Here is a 16,108-nt window from a genome sequence, read left to right on the forward strand (position 1 = left end):
ATAAGGGGAGAGAGGAGAAGGAGAAAGGAAGGGGAAGTAGAGTAGAAAATGATGGAGGGAAGACAGGATGTAGAAAGGGGGAGGAGAGAGGGGGAAGAAAGTGTCGGATAAGGTATAAATATGGTGTATGGAGAGCAGAAGAGCCAATAACTGGTTTTTTCCCCCCCTTTGGTAGTTGATGGTAAGATGAATTGATGTAAGTACTTAATAATACAACATGATATTGACTGTGTAATAGTATACATGTGATTATATGCTATGGAGTTTATTTAAAGGTATTACGATTGTACATGTACACTGCTATTTTTTTCTTTTTTATGTATATTGACATGGAATTATAAATACCATCAACACAAAAGGGAGTCTGCTCAGAAGCTGAAATACACCAAGTGAATGAGAGGAAGAGTGGGAAGCAGAGGAGAGAAGAAAGATAGGAAGAGAGGGATAGGAGAGAGGGTGAAGGGGGAAGATGAGATGTATAAGGAGGAGTGGAAAGGGGAGAGAGGAGAAGGAGAAAGGAAGGGGAAGTAGAGTAGAAAAGGATGGAGGGAAGAAAGGAGGTAGGGAGGGGGAGGAGAGAGGCAGAAGAAAGTGTTGGATAAAGTATAAATATGGTGTATGGAGAGCAGAAGAGCCAATAATTGGTTTTTCTTTCTTTCTTTTTTTCCGGTAGTTGATGGCAAGATGAATTGATGTAATTATTTAATAACACAACATGATATTGGCTATGTAATAGTATGCATGCAATTATATGTTATGAAAATGGAAAATAACAAGTTTTTTATGGGGAAAAAAAAGGAAGCTTGGGGGGGGGGGACTTCCGGCCGGCCGTTCGATGGCGGCCGAGCTTTCGTGGAACGCACAGGGAGTCCTCGGCTTAACGACCAAAGCGGAGCCCCGAGCATTTCTTCAACGTCCAGTGAGACATAGGTAAAATCAGCTTTGCCCTCTTTTATGGATCTTTCTGGCCCACCGCCGTTAAGTGAATCCCTGCAGCCACTAACTTAGTCACCTGGTCGTTAAGCAAATCCGGCTTTCCACTTAGCTTGCCGGAAGGTCGCGAAAGAGAATCGCTAGACGTTGTGACCATCGTAAATGTGAGTGTGAAAAACGGCCAATTTTTTTTTAGTGCCAGCGTAACTTCGAATGGCCACTAAAGCGAACGGTGGTCAGCCAAGGACTCCCCATAATCGTTTTACCAATCGCTCAAGACAAGGAACACAATCCCACACATCGCCCCTCCTCACCCTCCTGTTTTTTCCCCACCACCACAACAACCCCTCAAAGTGGACTTGAGATAAAAGGAGACACCCCCCCTCCTCCCCAAGGCAGGACTCGAACTCACGATCCTGGTTTCTTGCTTTCCAGCGCGGCCCTCCTGCACAGCGGGAGCCCTCCGGTCCTGCCAGAGGAAAAGGAGAGATTCCTGGACGAAGCCCATAAAGTCAGCGAGTGGCGGGAAGTCCTGGCGGGAGACGAGATCCCCTTCGCCTTCGAAGCCAAGGGGAAACTGAGGCACAGGTGAGGCGGGCGGTGGGGGGGGAGAAAGGGAACAACACCCCCCCCCCAGTGTTTTTCTCACCGTTTTCCCACCTGTCTGTTTGATGGGCAGGGTTAGTTGACAGCCTGAAAGGAGGGATTTTATATTTCTCATTTTCTATTCTTAGACTCTCCCCATCGGTTGGGGGTATATTTGTCTGTTTATCATATATAACTTTGTCATTCAAGGACTACCTGTATTCTTATTAAAAGTCAATTTACTACACATTTTGGTACTTCGTTAAGCATTTCATTCGGGGTTGCAATATGGAAAAAGAGGTCAGGGTGATTATTTTTCCCCGTTTGGGATCTCAGTTCGGGCCTGCCTCTCTCCTAAACCAAGGGCATGGGGTGGCTCAGTGGCTAAGACGCTGAGCTCGTCGATCAGAAAAGTCGGCCGTTCGAATCCCCAGCGCCGCGTAACGGAGGGAGCTCCCGTGACTTGTCCCAGCTTCTGCCAACCTAGCAGTTCGAAAGCACGTTAAAAAAAAAAATGCAAGTAGAAAAATAGGGACCACCAATTTTGGTGGGAAGGGACCAGCGATCCGTGCGGCTTCGGGAGTTGAGTCCTGCCGGCCACATGACCACGGAGACGTCTTCGGACAGCGCTGGCTCTTCGGCTTTGAAACGGAGATGAGCACCGCCCCCTAGAGTCAGGAGGGAATGTGCCAGGGGAACCTTTACCTCTCCTAAACAACATTCCGTGGGTCTTGGCATAAATTGATTTTTTTTTTTAAACACCCCCCCCCTTCAGGCATACCCACGACCTGGGAATTCACCAACTGCAAGTGAGAGTCAACGGCTGGGAGGCCGTCAGCCCTGTGTCAGTTGACAAGGTGGGGATATTTTTCCGCTACGCAGCTCCAGATAAAAGCAATTCATCCTCAACGGTAAGTTGAATTCTTTTATTCTTTTCAGGCAAAAAAAATAAATAAATAAACCAGCTTCTGTTTAACACTAAACACGAGGCTCTAATAAAAGGAGCTTAAATTCTGAAACTGGAGGGTGGGAGGTTGGACTAGAAGACCTCCAAGGTCCCTTCCAACTCTGCTACCCTGGAACATTAAAACTCAAATACTACAACATTCATTTTGTTTCTCCTGTTACCTGTTGTTGCTTTTTACCAATCATCAAACCCACGCATAATTTTATATATTGTCTCACGCAAAAAGGCCCAAGTCACCATTCAAAGCAATCCGTGCATTTCCCCCCCACCTCTAATCGAAGCTGTCAATCTTGCCAGCTCGGCAGCTTCCATCGTCTCCTGGAATTAAGGAGAAACTTCCTAACAGTGAGAGACAAATAAGCAGCGGAACTGCTTGCAACCAGAAATTGTGAGTGCTCCATCACTGGAGGTTTTCAAGAAGAGTCTAGACAGAAACTTATCTGGAATGATTTAGGTTCTCCTGTTTGAGCAGGGGGCTGGACTAGAAGACCTCCGAGGTCCCTTCCAGCTCTATTGTGATTGATTGATTGATCGAAATGGTCTAGGGTCTCCTGCTTGAGCAGGGGGTTGGACTAGAAGACCTCCAAGGTCCCTTCCAGCTCTTTCTGACTGATTGATGGATTGAAATGGTCTAGGGTCTCCTGCTTGAGCAGGGGGTTGGACTAGAAGACCCCCAAGGCCCCTTCCAGCTCTATTCTGATTGATTGATGGATTGAAATGGTCTAGGGTCTCCTGCTTGAGCAGGGGGTTGGACTAGAAGACCCCCAAGGCCCCTTCCAGCTCTATTCTGATTGATTGATGGATTGAAATGGTCTAGGGTCTCCTGCTTGAGCAGGGGGTTGGACTAGAAGACCTCCAAGGTCCCTTCCAGCTCTATTCTGATTGATTGATGGATTGAAATGGTCTAGGGTCGCCTGCTTGAGCAGGGGGCTGGACTAGAAGACCTCCAAGGTCCCTTCCAGCTCTTTCTGACTGATTGATGGATTGAAATGGTCTAGGGTCTCCTGCTTGAGCAGGGGGTTGGACTAGAAGACCCCCAAGGCCCCTTCCAGCTCTATTCTGATTGATTGATGGATTGAAATGGTCTAGGGTCTCCTGCTTGAGCAGGGGGTTGGACTAGAAGACCCCCAAGGCCCCTTCCAGCTCTATTCTGATTGATTGATGGATTGAAATGGTCTAGGGTCTCCTGCTTGAGCAGGGGGTTGGACTAGAAGACCCCCAAGGCCCCTTCCAGCTCTATTCTGATTGATTGATGGATTGAAATGGTCTAGGGTCTCCTGCTTGAGCAGGGGGCTGGACTAGAAGACCTCCAAGGTCCCTTCCAGCTCTATTCTGATTGATTGATGGATTGAAATGGTCTAGGGTCTCCTGCTTGAGCAGGGGGCTGGACTAGAAGACCTACAAGGCCCCTTCCAGCTCTATTCTGATTGATTGATGTTCTGTTCTAATATTTTCTATTTCTATATATTCTCCATTCTATTCTATATATTCTATTCTATTCTATTTTTATTCCTTTCTTCTGCTCTATTCTAGTTTCTATCCTATCCTAATCTAATCACTTTTCCAGGAATTCAGGTTTCTTTTCCTGCCGAATCTGTACAAACCCCTTGAAGTAACGACCAGAAAGATCATAAAATGTGGCCAAACTCATTTAACAAATGTTTTGGGCTCAGCTGCTGTGTGATTGTAAATTGAGGACTACCTAGAATGCACATCCTGGTTTTGTTGTTGGGGTTTTTTTTTTTTTTTTAAGAAAAAAATTGTTCTGCACGAGAGGGAACTGGCAAGTTGCCAAGGGGTCACCGTGTGTGTGTGTGTTTGTGCATGTGCTCGCGCATGCGCCAACATTCAGCTTTTCTGCTCTTTCTCTACATAGGTTGGCAGCCCAATAAGTAGGACCAACATCATCCATCCGCAGGTTTATGTAAGTTGAATTTCCTTTCCTCCCTCCTTCAATTCCTTCGTAACCTTGCGTGATTGTATTACGGTTTGTTTAAACCATACAACGCCTTTAGCAAACGAGATGTAGCAGAAGGAGTGGTGGAACTCGAAGGTGGAGTCAAAAGAGGAGTGAGCTGAGAATCCCTGAATAGCCACAAGCGAGCTAGGTCCAGCTTCCCTTGACTAATTCCGAGCAGATACTATTAGTTGAGGAGCTTTCTGTCATCATCATCATCCTTTAATGACCCCGTAATCCCTTGCTTTGGGGTGGAGTCGGGGCAACTGAATGAAGCTGAGTGCTTACTGCCCTTCCCGTCACCAGTGCGGAGTTTTTTTCAGCATATCTATCTATCTATCTATCTATCTATCTATCTATTTATCTATCTATCTATCTATCTATCTATCTATCTATCTATCTATCTATTGCTGTATCTGTATCTACATATCTATATCTATCTATCTATCTATCTATCTCTATCTATCTATCTATCTATCTATCGCTGTATCTATATCTGTATCTACATATCTATATCTATCTATCTATCTATCTATCTATCTATCTATCTATCTATCTATCGCTGTATCTGTATCTACATATCTATATCTATCTATCTATATCTATCTATCTATCTATCGCTGTATCTATATCTGTATCTACATATCTATATCTATCTATCTATATCTATCTATCTATCTATCTATCTATTTATCTATCTATCTATCGCTGTATCTATATCTGTATCTACATATCTATATCTATCTATCTATATCTATCTATCTATCTATCTATCTATCTATCTATCTATCTATTGCTGTATCTGTATCTATCTATCTATCTATCTATCAATCTATCTATCTATCTATCTATCTATCTATATATATACTCATTGTGCCCAGAGAGAGAAAAATATCTGCCTCTACCTAGGATCGAACTCACAAAGCTCCTGATGGTGAGGCAAGAGCTCCAATAAAAACGGGGGTGCTGAGTGGTGGTGGGGGGTGTTGCATTTTTATTTAATTGATGTTCAGGCAGAAACATTTTCTCATTTTTAAAAAAAAAAATTAAAAACCGGTGCGTCTTATTAAGGGAAATCATTGGGGACATAAAAGTCGGTGCGAGCGGTTGTAGAATTTGGGGGGCGTTTGTGTCCACCGTATCTGCAAAATGGATTCCGTTTTTTGTCTTTCTTTTTTTAAAAAAAACAAAAAACAAATAAAATACGTATCTTTTTACAGTTTTCCTCCTTGCCTCCAGTTCGAGTGGTCTTTGCGGTGACCATGGAGGGAAGCGCCCGGAAGGTCATCACGGTTCGTTCCGCTTTGATTGTGAAAAACAAATTGGAAATGCCAATGGAGCTGAGGCTGGACAGCCCTTCCGCACCGGACAGTAAGTGCTTCAGAAGCCACAAGACAGCTCTTCTTCCCATCAGAACGGAGCTGGAAGGGACCTCGGAGGTCTTCTAGTCCAACCCCCTGCTCAAGCAGAAGACCCCATACCATTTCAATCAATCAATCAATCAATCAATCAATCTGATTAGAGTAGAAAGGGACCTGGGAGGTCTTCTAGTTCAATCCCCTGCTGAAGCAGGAGACCCCAGACCATTTTAATTGATCAGAATAGAGGTGGAAGGGACCTCACAGGTCTTCTAGTCCAACCCCCTGCTCAAGCAGGAGACCCCAGACCATTTCAATTAATCAGAATAGAGCTGGAAGGGACCTCGGAGGTCTTCTAGTCCAACCCCCCGCTCAAGCAGGAGACCCCAGACCATTTCAATTAATCAGAATAGAGGTGGAAGGGACCTCACAGGTCTTCTAGTCCAACCCCCTGCTCAAGCAGGAGACCCCAGACCATTTCAATTAATCAGAATAGAGCTGGAAGGGACCTCGGAGGTCTTCTAGTCCAACCCCCCGCTCAAGCAGGAGACCCCAGACCATTTCAATTAATCAGAATAGAGGTGGAAGGGACCTCACAGGTCTTCTAGTCCAACCCCCTGCTCAAGCAGGAGACCCCAGACCATTTCAATTAATCAGAATAGAGCTGGAAGGGACCTCGGAGGTCTTCTAGTCCAACCCCCCGCTCAAGCAGGAGACCCCAGACCATTTCAATTAATCAGAATAGAGCTGGAAGGGACCTCGGAGGTCTTCTAGTCCAACCCCCTGCTCAAGCAGGAGACCCCAGACCATTTCAATCAATCAGAATAGAGGTGGAAGGGACCTCACAGGTCTTTAGTCAAGCAGGAGACCCTAGACCATTTCAATCAATCTGAATACAGCAGAAAGGGACCTGGGAGGTCTTCTAGTCCAGCCCACTGCTGAAGCAGGAGACCCTATACCATATTAATCAATCAGTCAATCAGAGCATGTAGAGACCTTGGAGGTCTTCTAGTCCAACCCCCTGCTCAAACAGACCTTGCCTCATTCTGGACAAATGCCAAGCCAGTCTCTTCTTGAAAACCTCCAGTGATGGGACAGCCACAACTTAGAATGTAGAATCACAGAGTTGGAAGGGACCTTGGAGGTCTTCTAGTCCACCACCACCCCCCGCCAAAGCAGGAGATCCTGTATTTTTGCAGACAAGTGGCTGTCCAGCCTCTTCTTAAAAAACCTCCAGTGATGGAGCACCCATAGAACTTCTGGTGTCAAGCCCTTCCGTTGGTTAATTGTCCTCACTGGGAGGAAATTCCTCCTTAATCCCAGGTTGCTTCCCTCCTGGATGAGTTTCCATCCATTGTTCTTTGTTCTACCCTCCTCGGGTGTTTTGGAGAATAAGTGGGGCCCCCTCTTCTTTGGGGCATCCCCCCCCCCAAATAATGGAAGACTTAATCCTTCTTTTCTCTAGACTAGCCAAACCCAAATCCTTCAACCGTTCTTCATATGGTTAATCATCTTAGAAGTTATCCGAAAAATAATGGACTGTGCTGAAATGAGTAAATTGACATTTGAAATTAGAGAGCAAGAGGATGAACAATTTTATAAGATATGGGATTTCTTTTATCGGTGGCTAGGGGGAAAAAAACTTTGGAAATGAAAAATGATATACTTATGCCTTAATTGAAAAAAGTAAATGATGATATAATTATGCTGTGAAATAATCTAATAATGACACAATGAAGTATTAATATAAGGTCTGGGGATATAATGTATAAGGTTAGGAACTTACTATAATGACATGTCGCTGCTGATAAAGCAATTCTAATAGGGGAACAAATGAAAACTGGTATACATAGGCAGCGATGCTTTGTTGAACAATGAAGGAATAAGATCTCTGTTTGAAGGTATGAAATGCAAGGTTAACAATAAATAGAAGTATACTCTCTGGGGGGAAATAATGCTAATGTTAACTAAATATATATTGTAGAATGAAAATAAGGCCTTTAGTTATATTAGATGAAATATCTGAGACGGTAAATATTATTTGAAGATGCTCCCAAAGTCTCAACATCTTTTTTGTAACATGGCAGCCAAAACTGGATGCGGCATTCCAAGTGTGGCTTTCCTAAGGCTTTATAAAGCAGTTACTAACCCTTCACCTGATTTTGATTCTACACCTCTGTTATGTTTTATTTGTATTTATTTTACTTATTTACTTATCCAAACCTTTAATCATCCTAGTTGCTCTTCTAGTTGCATTTTTTCCAAACTCTCAACCTCTCTTTTTTGTTAAGGGGGTGACCAAAACTGGATTTAGAGGGGAGGGGGGATATATAGTATGTGTTAGATTTTATAGTAACACGATTGCACTTGTATACTGTTGCTCTTTAATTTCACTGTAAAAATAGGACAAGGTGAATATATTAATAGATAGTAGAAATACACCAAAGGGAGGAGTAGAGGGATAGAAGAAAGAGGGGTAGAGAGGGTGGGAGAGAGGACGGGAGGGAGGGTGAGAAGGAAGGGAGGGAGTGTACTGGGAGAGAGGAGTGGTAGAGGGGGAGGGGAAGTAGGGTAGAGGGGAATGTTGGAGGGAAGAAGGAAAGTTGGAGGGGGGCGAAAGAAAGGGTGTATGGAGGGTCGAAGTGGTACATTGGGTTTGTATTTTGGGGGGTATTATTGACAAGAGGAATGGCTGTGTTTATTGTTTAATGTTGTATGGCCCCGGTTATGCACAGTATATATGTGACTGTACAAATTGAAAATGGAAAATAAAAACACATTTACTGGAAGACAAAACTGGATTTATGTTTTTTTAAGATGACTTCTTAGAATGAGGAGGGGAGCCAGGAGAGATGTGGTCAGTAATTTGACCAGAGGAGGAGGGGGGGAAGGCCTGTGTTAAGGATGAATTTGAGAGTCAGCCGCTACGACTATCACGTGGATGACGTTGGGTAATGAAACGTTGGCAAGAAAAGGAAAAAAACAAAAACACCAGCCAGCTCAGTGGATCCCTCAGAAATAATTGTGCCCTTTCCCCCCCCTGCACGCAGAACCTGTCCTGCTCCCGGCGGTTATGCCAGGCGACTCTTTCGCCATCCCTCTGCACCTGACGTCCTGGCGTCTCCAGGCCAGGCCGAAAGGCACCGGCGTCTTTTTCTGCAAGTCCCCCATCCACTGGACGAACGTCCAGAAGACTTCGGAGGTCAGCAGCAGCAAGAGGGAATGTCACTCCATGGAGCTGGACCACAGCCGATTCTTCAGGTGAGTCCAATCTCCAGGTGAGGATGCTTCTTCAGAGAATAGGATAGAATAGAACAGAACAGAATAGAGTAGAGTAATTAGAATAGAAATATATAATGTTGAATAAAATAGAATATAGAATTTAGAGAACAGAATTAGAATAGAATAGAATAAGAATAGATAAGAAAAACAGAACAGAATAGAATAAAGTAAATAGAATAGAAATATATAATATTGAATAAAATAGAATATAGAGAATAGAATTAGAATAGAATAAGAAGAATAGATAGGAAGAACAGAATAAAGTAAATAGAATAGAAATATATAATATTGAATAAAATAGAATTTAGAATATAGAGAACAGAATTAGAAAGAATAGAATAAGAATAGATAAGAAAAACAACAGAATAGAATAAAGTAAATAGAATGGAAATATATAATATTGAATAAAATAGAACATAGAATGTAGAGAACAGAATTAGAATAGAATAGAATAGAATAAGAAGAATAGATAAAAAACAGAAAAGAATAGAATAAAGTAAGAATAGAAATATATAATATTAAATAAAATACAATATAGAATATAGAGAACAGAATTAGAATAGAATAAGAAGAATAGATAAGAAAAACAGAACATAATAGAATAAAGTAAGAATAGAAATATATAATATTGAATAAAATAAAATATAGAATATAGAGAACAGAATTAGAACAGAATAAGAAGACTAGATAAGAAAAACAGAACAGAATAGAATAAAATAAATAGAATAGAAATATATAATATTGAATAAAATAGAATATAGAGAACAGAATTAGAATAGAATAAGAAGAATAGATAAGAAAAACAGAATAGAATAAAGTAAATAGAATAGAAATATATAATAATGAATAAAATAGAATATAGAGAATAGAAAATAGGAAGAGAAGAGAGAATAGAACAGAACAGTAATTTCGTGCTACCTTGAGGTTGTAACTCAAGGATGTGGAGTGTTCGTAAGAGCCTCCGAAAAGGCAGGGATTCTTCCCCCCCACCAACTCTTTAAACCATCCGCCGTTGTCTCCCTCCGTAGGTTTTGCGTGGCCATCAAGAAAGAGAATTATCCCGACTACATGCCTTCCAGCATCTTCTCTGACAGCGCCAAGCAGATTTTCCGCCAGCCGGGACACACCATTTATCTCCTGCCCACCGTGGTGTTGTGTAACTTGCTCCCTTGCGAGCTGGAGTTTTACGTCAAGGGCGCCCCGATCAACGGGACCCTCAAACCAAGGAAGGAAGCCGTCCTGCACACCGCCGACACTTCGCAGAACATCGAGCTCGGTAAGAGCAAAAAACGCCCTTTTCCAACTCCTTCCGGGGGGCTGGGGGGGGTGGGGTGTCGCCAGTTCTAATTTCAACCCATCTGCAAATCGATCCAGTCACATTGGACAGTGGTCTCCCCAAAATCTTAATTTTACCTTAGGAATCTTTTTTTTTTTTAATAAATAAATCAATCTGATTTTGCCTTAAGAATCATTAAAAAAAATCTAATTTTGCCTTAAGAATAATTTTTTGCAAAAAAAAAAAAAACCCACTAATTTTGCCTTAATTGGGTTTCTTTAAAAAAAAAAAAAAATTTTGCCTGAAGGATCATTTTTTTAAAAAAAAGTGTCTAATTTTTGCCTTAATCTTTTCTTTTTTCCTAATCTAATTTTGCTTTAAGAATCATTTCTTTCCAGAATCTAATTTTGCTTTTAGAAGTGAGTTACCTCTACGACTAATCCTTGACCTACATAGGTTGCGACAGTCGTAAAACGGGCCGGTCACGATTTTACGACCTTTTGGTGACTTTGAACTGTTTGTAAATTGGGACATGGAGTTCCAAGAAGGACTAAATCGGTTGCCTCTCCACAGTAGGGACAGAATCAAACAGGGTGTGTGGGAATCGGCAAGATATCTAAATAGCAATAGCAGTAGACTTATATACCGCTTCCTAGGCCTTTCAGGCCTCTCTAAGCGGTTTACAGAGAGTCAGCATATTGCCCCCAACAATCTGGGTCCTCATTTTACCCACCTCGGAAGGATGGAAGGCTGAGTCAACCCTGAGCCGGTGAGATTTGAACCGCTGACCTGCTGATCTAGCAGTAGCCTGCAGTGCTGCATTTAACCACTGCGCCACCTTGACCTGATCTCCCCAAAACAAAGAATAGCTTTCTTCAGAGCCAGATTTAACATTCTTCCTTCAGCCACTCCTCCAGGGCAGGTATAAGAGAACACCTACAGCAGAACGGGTTTGTATATGTGGTAAAGGAGAAGTGGAAGATAATTCTATTACACTGCGACCTATACAGAGCTTGTAGGTCTGCACATATTCTCCCCTTATTAGAGAGATTGCCAGGGAGGGCAGACCATTTTTATCTAGGCTTCCTCCTCCAGGACACTAACCCGGTGACCACGTATGCAGTGGCGAAGTTCTGTGCTGCTGCAATGTCCATAAGAAAAAAAAATTGGCTACAGAAGTATAGTACCAATTATCTGGACATACCTCTAACAATCTCTGGACCATTGTGTTATTATCCACTTTTAATGTCAATACTTTTTAATTATATCTTAATGCTAGTAATTTTTTAATATAGTGTAAAAACTAATGTGTATTGCTGGTCTTTGACCGTAATAAAGATTTTACTTACTTACTGTTTGTAAATTGAGGATCGCCTGTAACTGCAATCCTGAACTGTTACTTATTTATTTCCTACAACTGGTGAGGGGGCCTGTTTTTGTTTTTTTTTCAATCCCTTCTCTGGCTGTTTTTGGGCCTGCCCATCCGGCAATCTTAGTAGCTGCGAAACTCAATGTGACCCAGATTGGATCCCGCAACATTATACGGGACATGTATAATCCGCCTCCGTTGGTGAACGTTAACTTACTTCCTCCTGGGTTCCAGGGATCTCCCTCGAAAACTTCACCCACTGCAAGGAGCTTTTGATCCCCCCGGGAACCCAAAACTACGTGGTGCGGATGAGGCTGTACGACAACAACCGGCGTCTCCTGAACCTCGTCATCCGGATCGTGGGCCAAGCCAAAGGTTCCTTGAAGATATTCATCTCGGCTCCTTACTGGCTCATCAACAAAACAGGTGAATCCGCTCAAACCTCCCATCGTCTTTGACTTCGCGGGGAGGAAAAGTAGAAAAAAAGATCTTATTTTGGGGGGGGAACTCGATGGATGGATGCTTGTGGGAACAGGATCCTTCCAGTTACGTTGCATTTTCTCTTACTGGGCCAGAATAATGCGGGGAATAATAATAATAACGCAGGGAAACATTTACAGATTTTTACAGAGTCGGAAGGGACCTCGTAGGTCATCTAGTCCAACCCAAGCAGGAGACCCTACAGCATTTTTGACAAATGGCAATCCAGTCTCTTCTTGAAAGCTTCCAGGGATGAAGCTCCCACAACCTCCGAAACTAAAACTAAAATGGTTTTAAGCGAAAATCCTGCAGTATCTGAAAACGTCCTTTGACTGCAGGAAAGAATAATGGAAACTGTTGAAATATAATAACAGAGTTGGAAGGGACCTCAGAGGTCTTCTAGTCCAACCCCCCTGCTCAGGCAGGAGACCCTTAGACCATTTCAGACAAAAAAAACCTCTTCTTTAAAACTTCCAGCGTTGTTGGAGCATTCGCAACCTCTGGAAGCAAGTCGTTCCGCAGATTAAATTGCTAGGGAATTCCTCCTTAAAATTCCAGGTTGCTTCCCTCCTTGGTTAGTTTCCATCCGTTGCTTCTTGTCCTTCGGGTGCTTTGGAAAACAAGTTGACTCCCCCCTCTTCTTTGGGGCAGCCCTTCAAATATTAACACACACACACACACCCGCTATCATGTCACCCCTCCAGTCCTTCTTTCCATTAAACCTACCCACCACCCAATTCCAGATGTTTGAATATTATTGTCTCTCCAGAGCAGGCTGAATCCTAAGGATCAACCCATTGTTTTTAGTGACGGATTCTTATTTTCTTTCAATCTCACTTTTTCTCCCCTATTTATTTGCATCCGAAGGGTTGCCGCTGATTTTCCGGCAAGACAACGCGAAGACCGACGCAGCCGGCCAATTTGAAGAGCACGAGTTGGCCCGCAGCCTGAGCCCCCTCCTCTTCTGCTACGCCGACAAAGAGCAGCCGAACCTGTAAGCTTCTTTGGGGTGGGGTGTGTGTGTGTGTGTGTGTGTGTGTGTGTCGTACCTTCTTGCAATTTACAGGTGGTGTCATAACTCACCCAAGTTTATTCTGATTTTTTTTTTGAAAAGTTTTTTTTAAAATTTTTATTTTCTTAGATACAATTATAGGTATTCTTCTTCTTTACATTGGTCATTCTTATACATTTATCATTCCATTTAAAAGGTTATAATATACAATTTGGGTGGCTTTATTTACCATCCCATCTGCCTGTTGTGACACCACCTTATTTTCCCTTTCTTTTCTCCCTCCTTCCCTTCTCCGCTTTCTTCCTTCCTCCTCTCCTTCCCCTTCCTTCTTCCCTTCCCTTTCTCCTACTCCTACTCTTCCCCTTCCCCTTCCTACCCTCTCTCCTTCTCTCCCTTCCACCTTCTCCTTAACTCTTTCTTCCTTCCCTCCTCTCCTTCCTCTTCCTTCTTCCCTTATCACTCCCCTACTCCTCTCTTCTTCTTCCCCTTCCTACCCTCTCTCCTTCTCTTTCTCTCCCTTCCATCCTCCTCTCCTTCCCTCTTTCTTTCTTCCTTCCCTCCTCTCCTTCCCCTTCCTTCTTCCCTTCCCTTTCTCCTGCTCCTACTCTTCCTCTTCCCCTTCCTACATTCTCTCCTTCTCTTTCTCTCCCTTCCACCTTCTCTTTACCTCTTTCTTCCTTCCCTCCTCCCTCTTCCTTCTTCCCTTACCTTTCTCCTACTCTTACTCTTCCCCTTCCTACCCTCTCTCCTTCTCTTCCTCTCCCTTCCACACTCCTCTCCTTCCCTTCCTTCCTTCCCTCCTCTCCTTATCTCTTCTTTCTTCCCTCTCCCCTACTGCTACTTTGCCTCTTCCCCTTCCTACCCTCTCTCCTTCTCTTTCTCTCCCTTCCACCCTCCTCTCCTTACCTCTTCCTTCCTTCCCTCCTCTTCCTCTCGTTCTCTCCTCCTCTCTCCCTTTCTTTTTCTATTATTATAGGTTACAGCTTATGTTTTCTTGGGATGGTATTTCTGCAAACCCAAATATAGTTTAATGTCATTTCTTATTCCCTTCCCTTCGCTAATCTATCCTATGGTTTTTTTCCCCCTTTATATCTCGCTCTTGGATATATATTTGTATATTTAGTAATTTCTTTTCTGTTTTCCTCCCTCTTCCTCCCCCAGTTCCCATTTAACAGTGCATTGTCTGGGTTCTGTAACTTCCCCCTTATATTCTTTTCAAGATTCCTTTCTCTACTTCCACACGACCTATTAGATCCCATCGATTAGGCCTCCTCCGAGTTCCATCTGCTGGTCAATGCCAACTGGCAACCACGCGGAGGAGAGCCTTCTCGGTGGTAGCTCCGACCCTATGGAACGATCTCCCCGTGGAGATTCGTACCCTCACCACCCTCCAGACCTTCCGCACAGCCCTCAGAATCTGGCTATCCCGTCAGGCCTGGGGTTAAGACTGTAACCCGCCCGAATAGTATGAATGTTGTGTTTTAATTATGTATTGTCTTATATGTAAAAAGTCTGTTTTCCCCCCTTTCCTTTTGGATTGTGAGCCGCCCTGATTCCCCCCAGGGAAAAGGGCGGCATATAAATAAACCTTCTAAATCTAAATCTCTAGCCAGTCGTAAAATCTTCTCGAAGTACCCCGATTCCTCTTTATTCTTAAGCTTATTCTGATTTTTCTGTGCGCGCACAGTTGTACCATGAGAGTGGGCAGAGGTATTCACCCCGAGGGGATGCCCGGTTGGTGCCAAGCCTTCTCCTTGGACGGAGGAAGCGGCGTCCGAGCCCTTAAAGTGATCCAACAAGGAAACCGGCCCGGCCTTATTTATAATATCGGTAGGTCTTTCACCGTTTTTCCTTCTTGCAAGGTGATCGGGATTCTTTTTTTAAAAAATTATGACGACGATGATGATGATTCTTTTGGGGGTGGAGGGTTGTGATTTTTTTAAAAAAGTTTCTTTCAATGTTTTTTATAGTTAGAGCATTTGGGATAAGGGTGGCGACAGACAGACAAATAAAGGAGAATATATTTTTTTTATTTTTTTTATTTAAATAAGATTTTATTGGTAAAACGAAAATACAACATCCATAACTTGTAAAAAACAATACAACTACATTTCGAGATATTCCCATACTATCAAGTCATATAAACATCAAAGGTTAGGTATCTTATTCCTTCCCTCCCTCTTCTCTTCCCTCATTTCTTCTTTTCCATACCCTTTTCTTCCCTCCCCCCCTTACTTCCTTCTTCCCTCCTTTCTTTTCTCCTTTCCTCCTTTCCTTCCCCCTCCTTTCCCTCCCTCGATCCCCCCTCCTTCTCCCATACCTTCCCTCCTTCCCTTCCTCTTTCCCTCCTCCTTTCTTTTCTCTTAATCTCCCTCCTTTCCTCCCTCCTTCCTTCCTTCCTTTCAACTCTCCTTCTCTCTTTCTTTCCCTCCCTCTTTCCCTCTTTACTACCCTCTCCTCTTCCCTCCCTCCTTCCTCCCCCAGTTTCTTCTCTTTCTTCTCTCTTTCTTCCCACCTTCTTTCCCTTCTCTTCTTTCTCTTCCTCCTCTTTAAAAGGAGAATATTTATAGCGCGGGGTTGAAATGAGAGATCCTTGGTGCTTTCTGCGCTTAGTGGTTTTCTTGCAGGCGTTTCATGACCAAACTAGGGGACATCATCAGCGCTAGAAGGGGGTAGGGTTTGCAAAGAGAAAGAGAAGGACTACTATGGGGGTCCTTGGTGTTCCCTGAGCTTGGTGGTTTTCTTGCAAACATGTCATGATCCGACTGGGGAACTGTCTTCAGTGCTAGAAATGTAAACCCCGTTCCCTTCCAGCACTGATGATGTTGCCTAGCTGGGTCATGAAACGTCTGCAAGAAAACCACCAAGCTCAGAGAGCACCAAGGAGCC

The 16,108-nt window shown here is 43.3% G+C and overlaps 1 protein-coding gene across 1 annotated transcript in view; it reads left to right on the forward strand.

The window, feature by feature from the left end:
* Positions 1 to 16,108, forward strand: part of VPS13D (vacuolar protein sorting 13 homolog D) — a 123,686-nt gene that overhangs the window by 54,899 nt on the left and 52,679 nt on the right. Inside the window, 9 exon segments of the mRNA XM_087701822.1 lie at positions 1,369 to 1,521; positions 2,294 to 2,429; positions 4,362 to 4,409; positions 5,663 to 5,813; positions 8,851 to 9,061; positions 10,111 to 10,358; positions 11,962 to 12,153; positions 13,075 to 13,201; positions 14,907 to 15,049. Coding sequence (XP_087557948.1) covers positions 1,369 to 1,521; positions 2,294 to 2,429; positions 4,362 to 4,409; positions 5,663 to 5,813; positions 8,851 to 9,061; positions 10,111 to 10,358; positions 11,962 to 12,153; positions 13,075 to 13,201; positions 14,907 to 15,049 — 1,409 coding nt within the window.

This window comes from Thamnophis sirtalis, unplaced genomic scaffold, assembly GCF_051295495.1.
Source record: "Thamnophis sirtalis isolate CommonGarterSnake01/CBP01778 unplaced genomic scaffold, rThaSir2_p1.2 scaffold_15, whole genome shotgun sequence".
Lineage (NCBI taxonomy): Eukaryota > Metazoa > Chordata > Lepidosauria > Squamata > Natricidae > Thamnophis > Thamnophis sirtalis.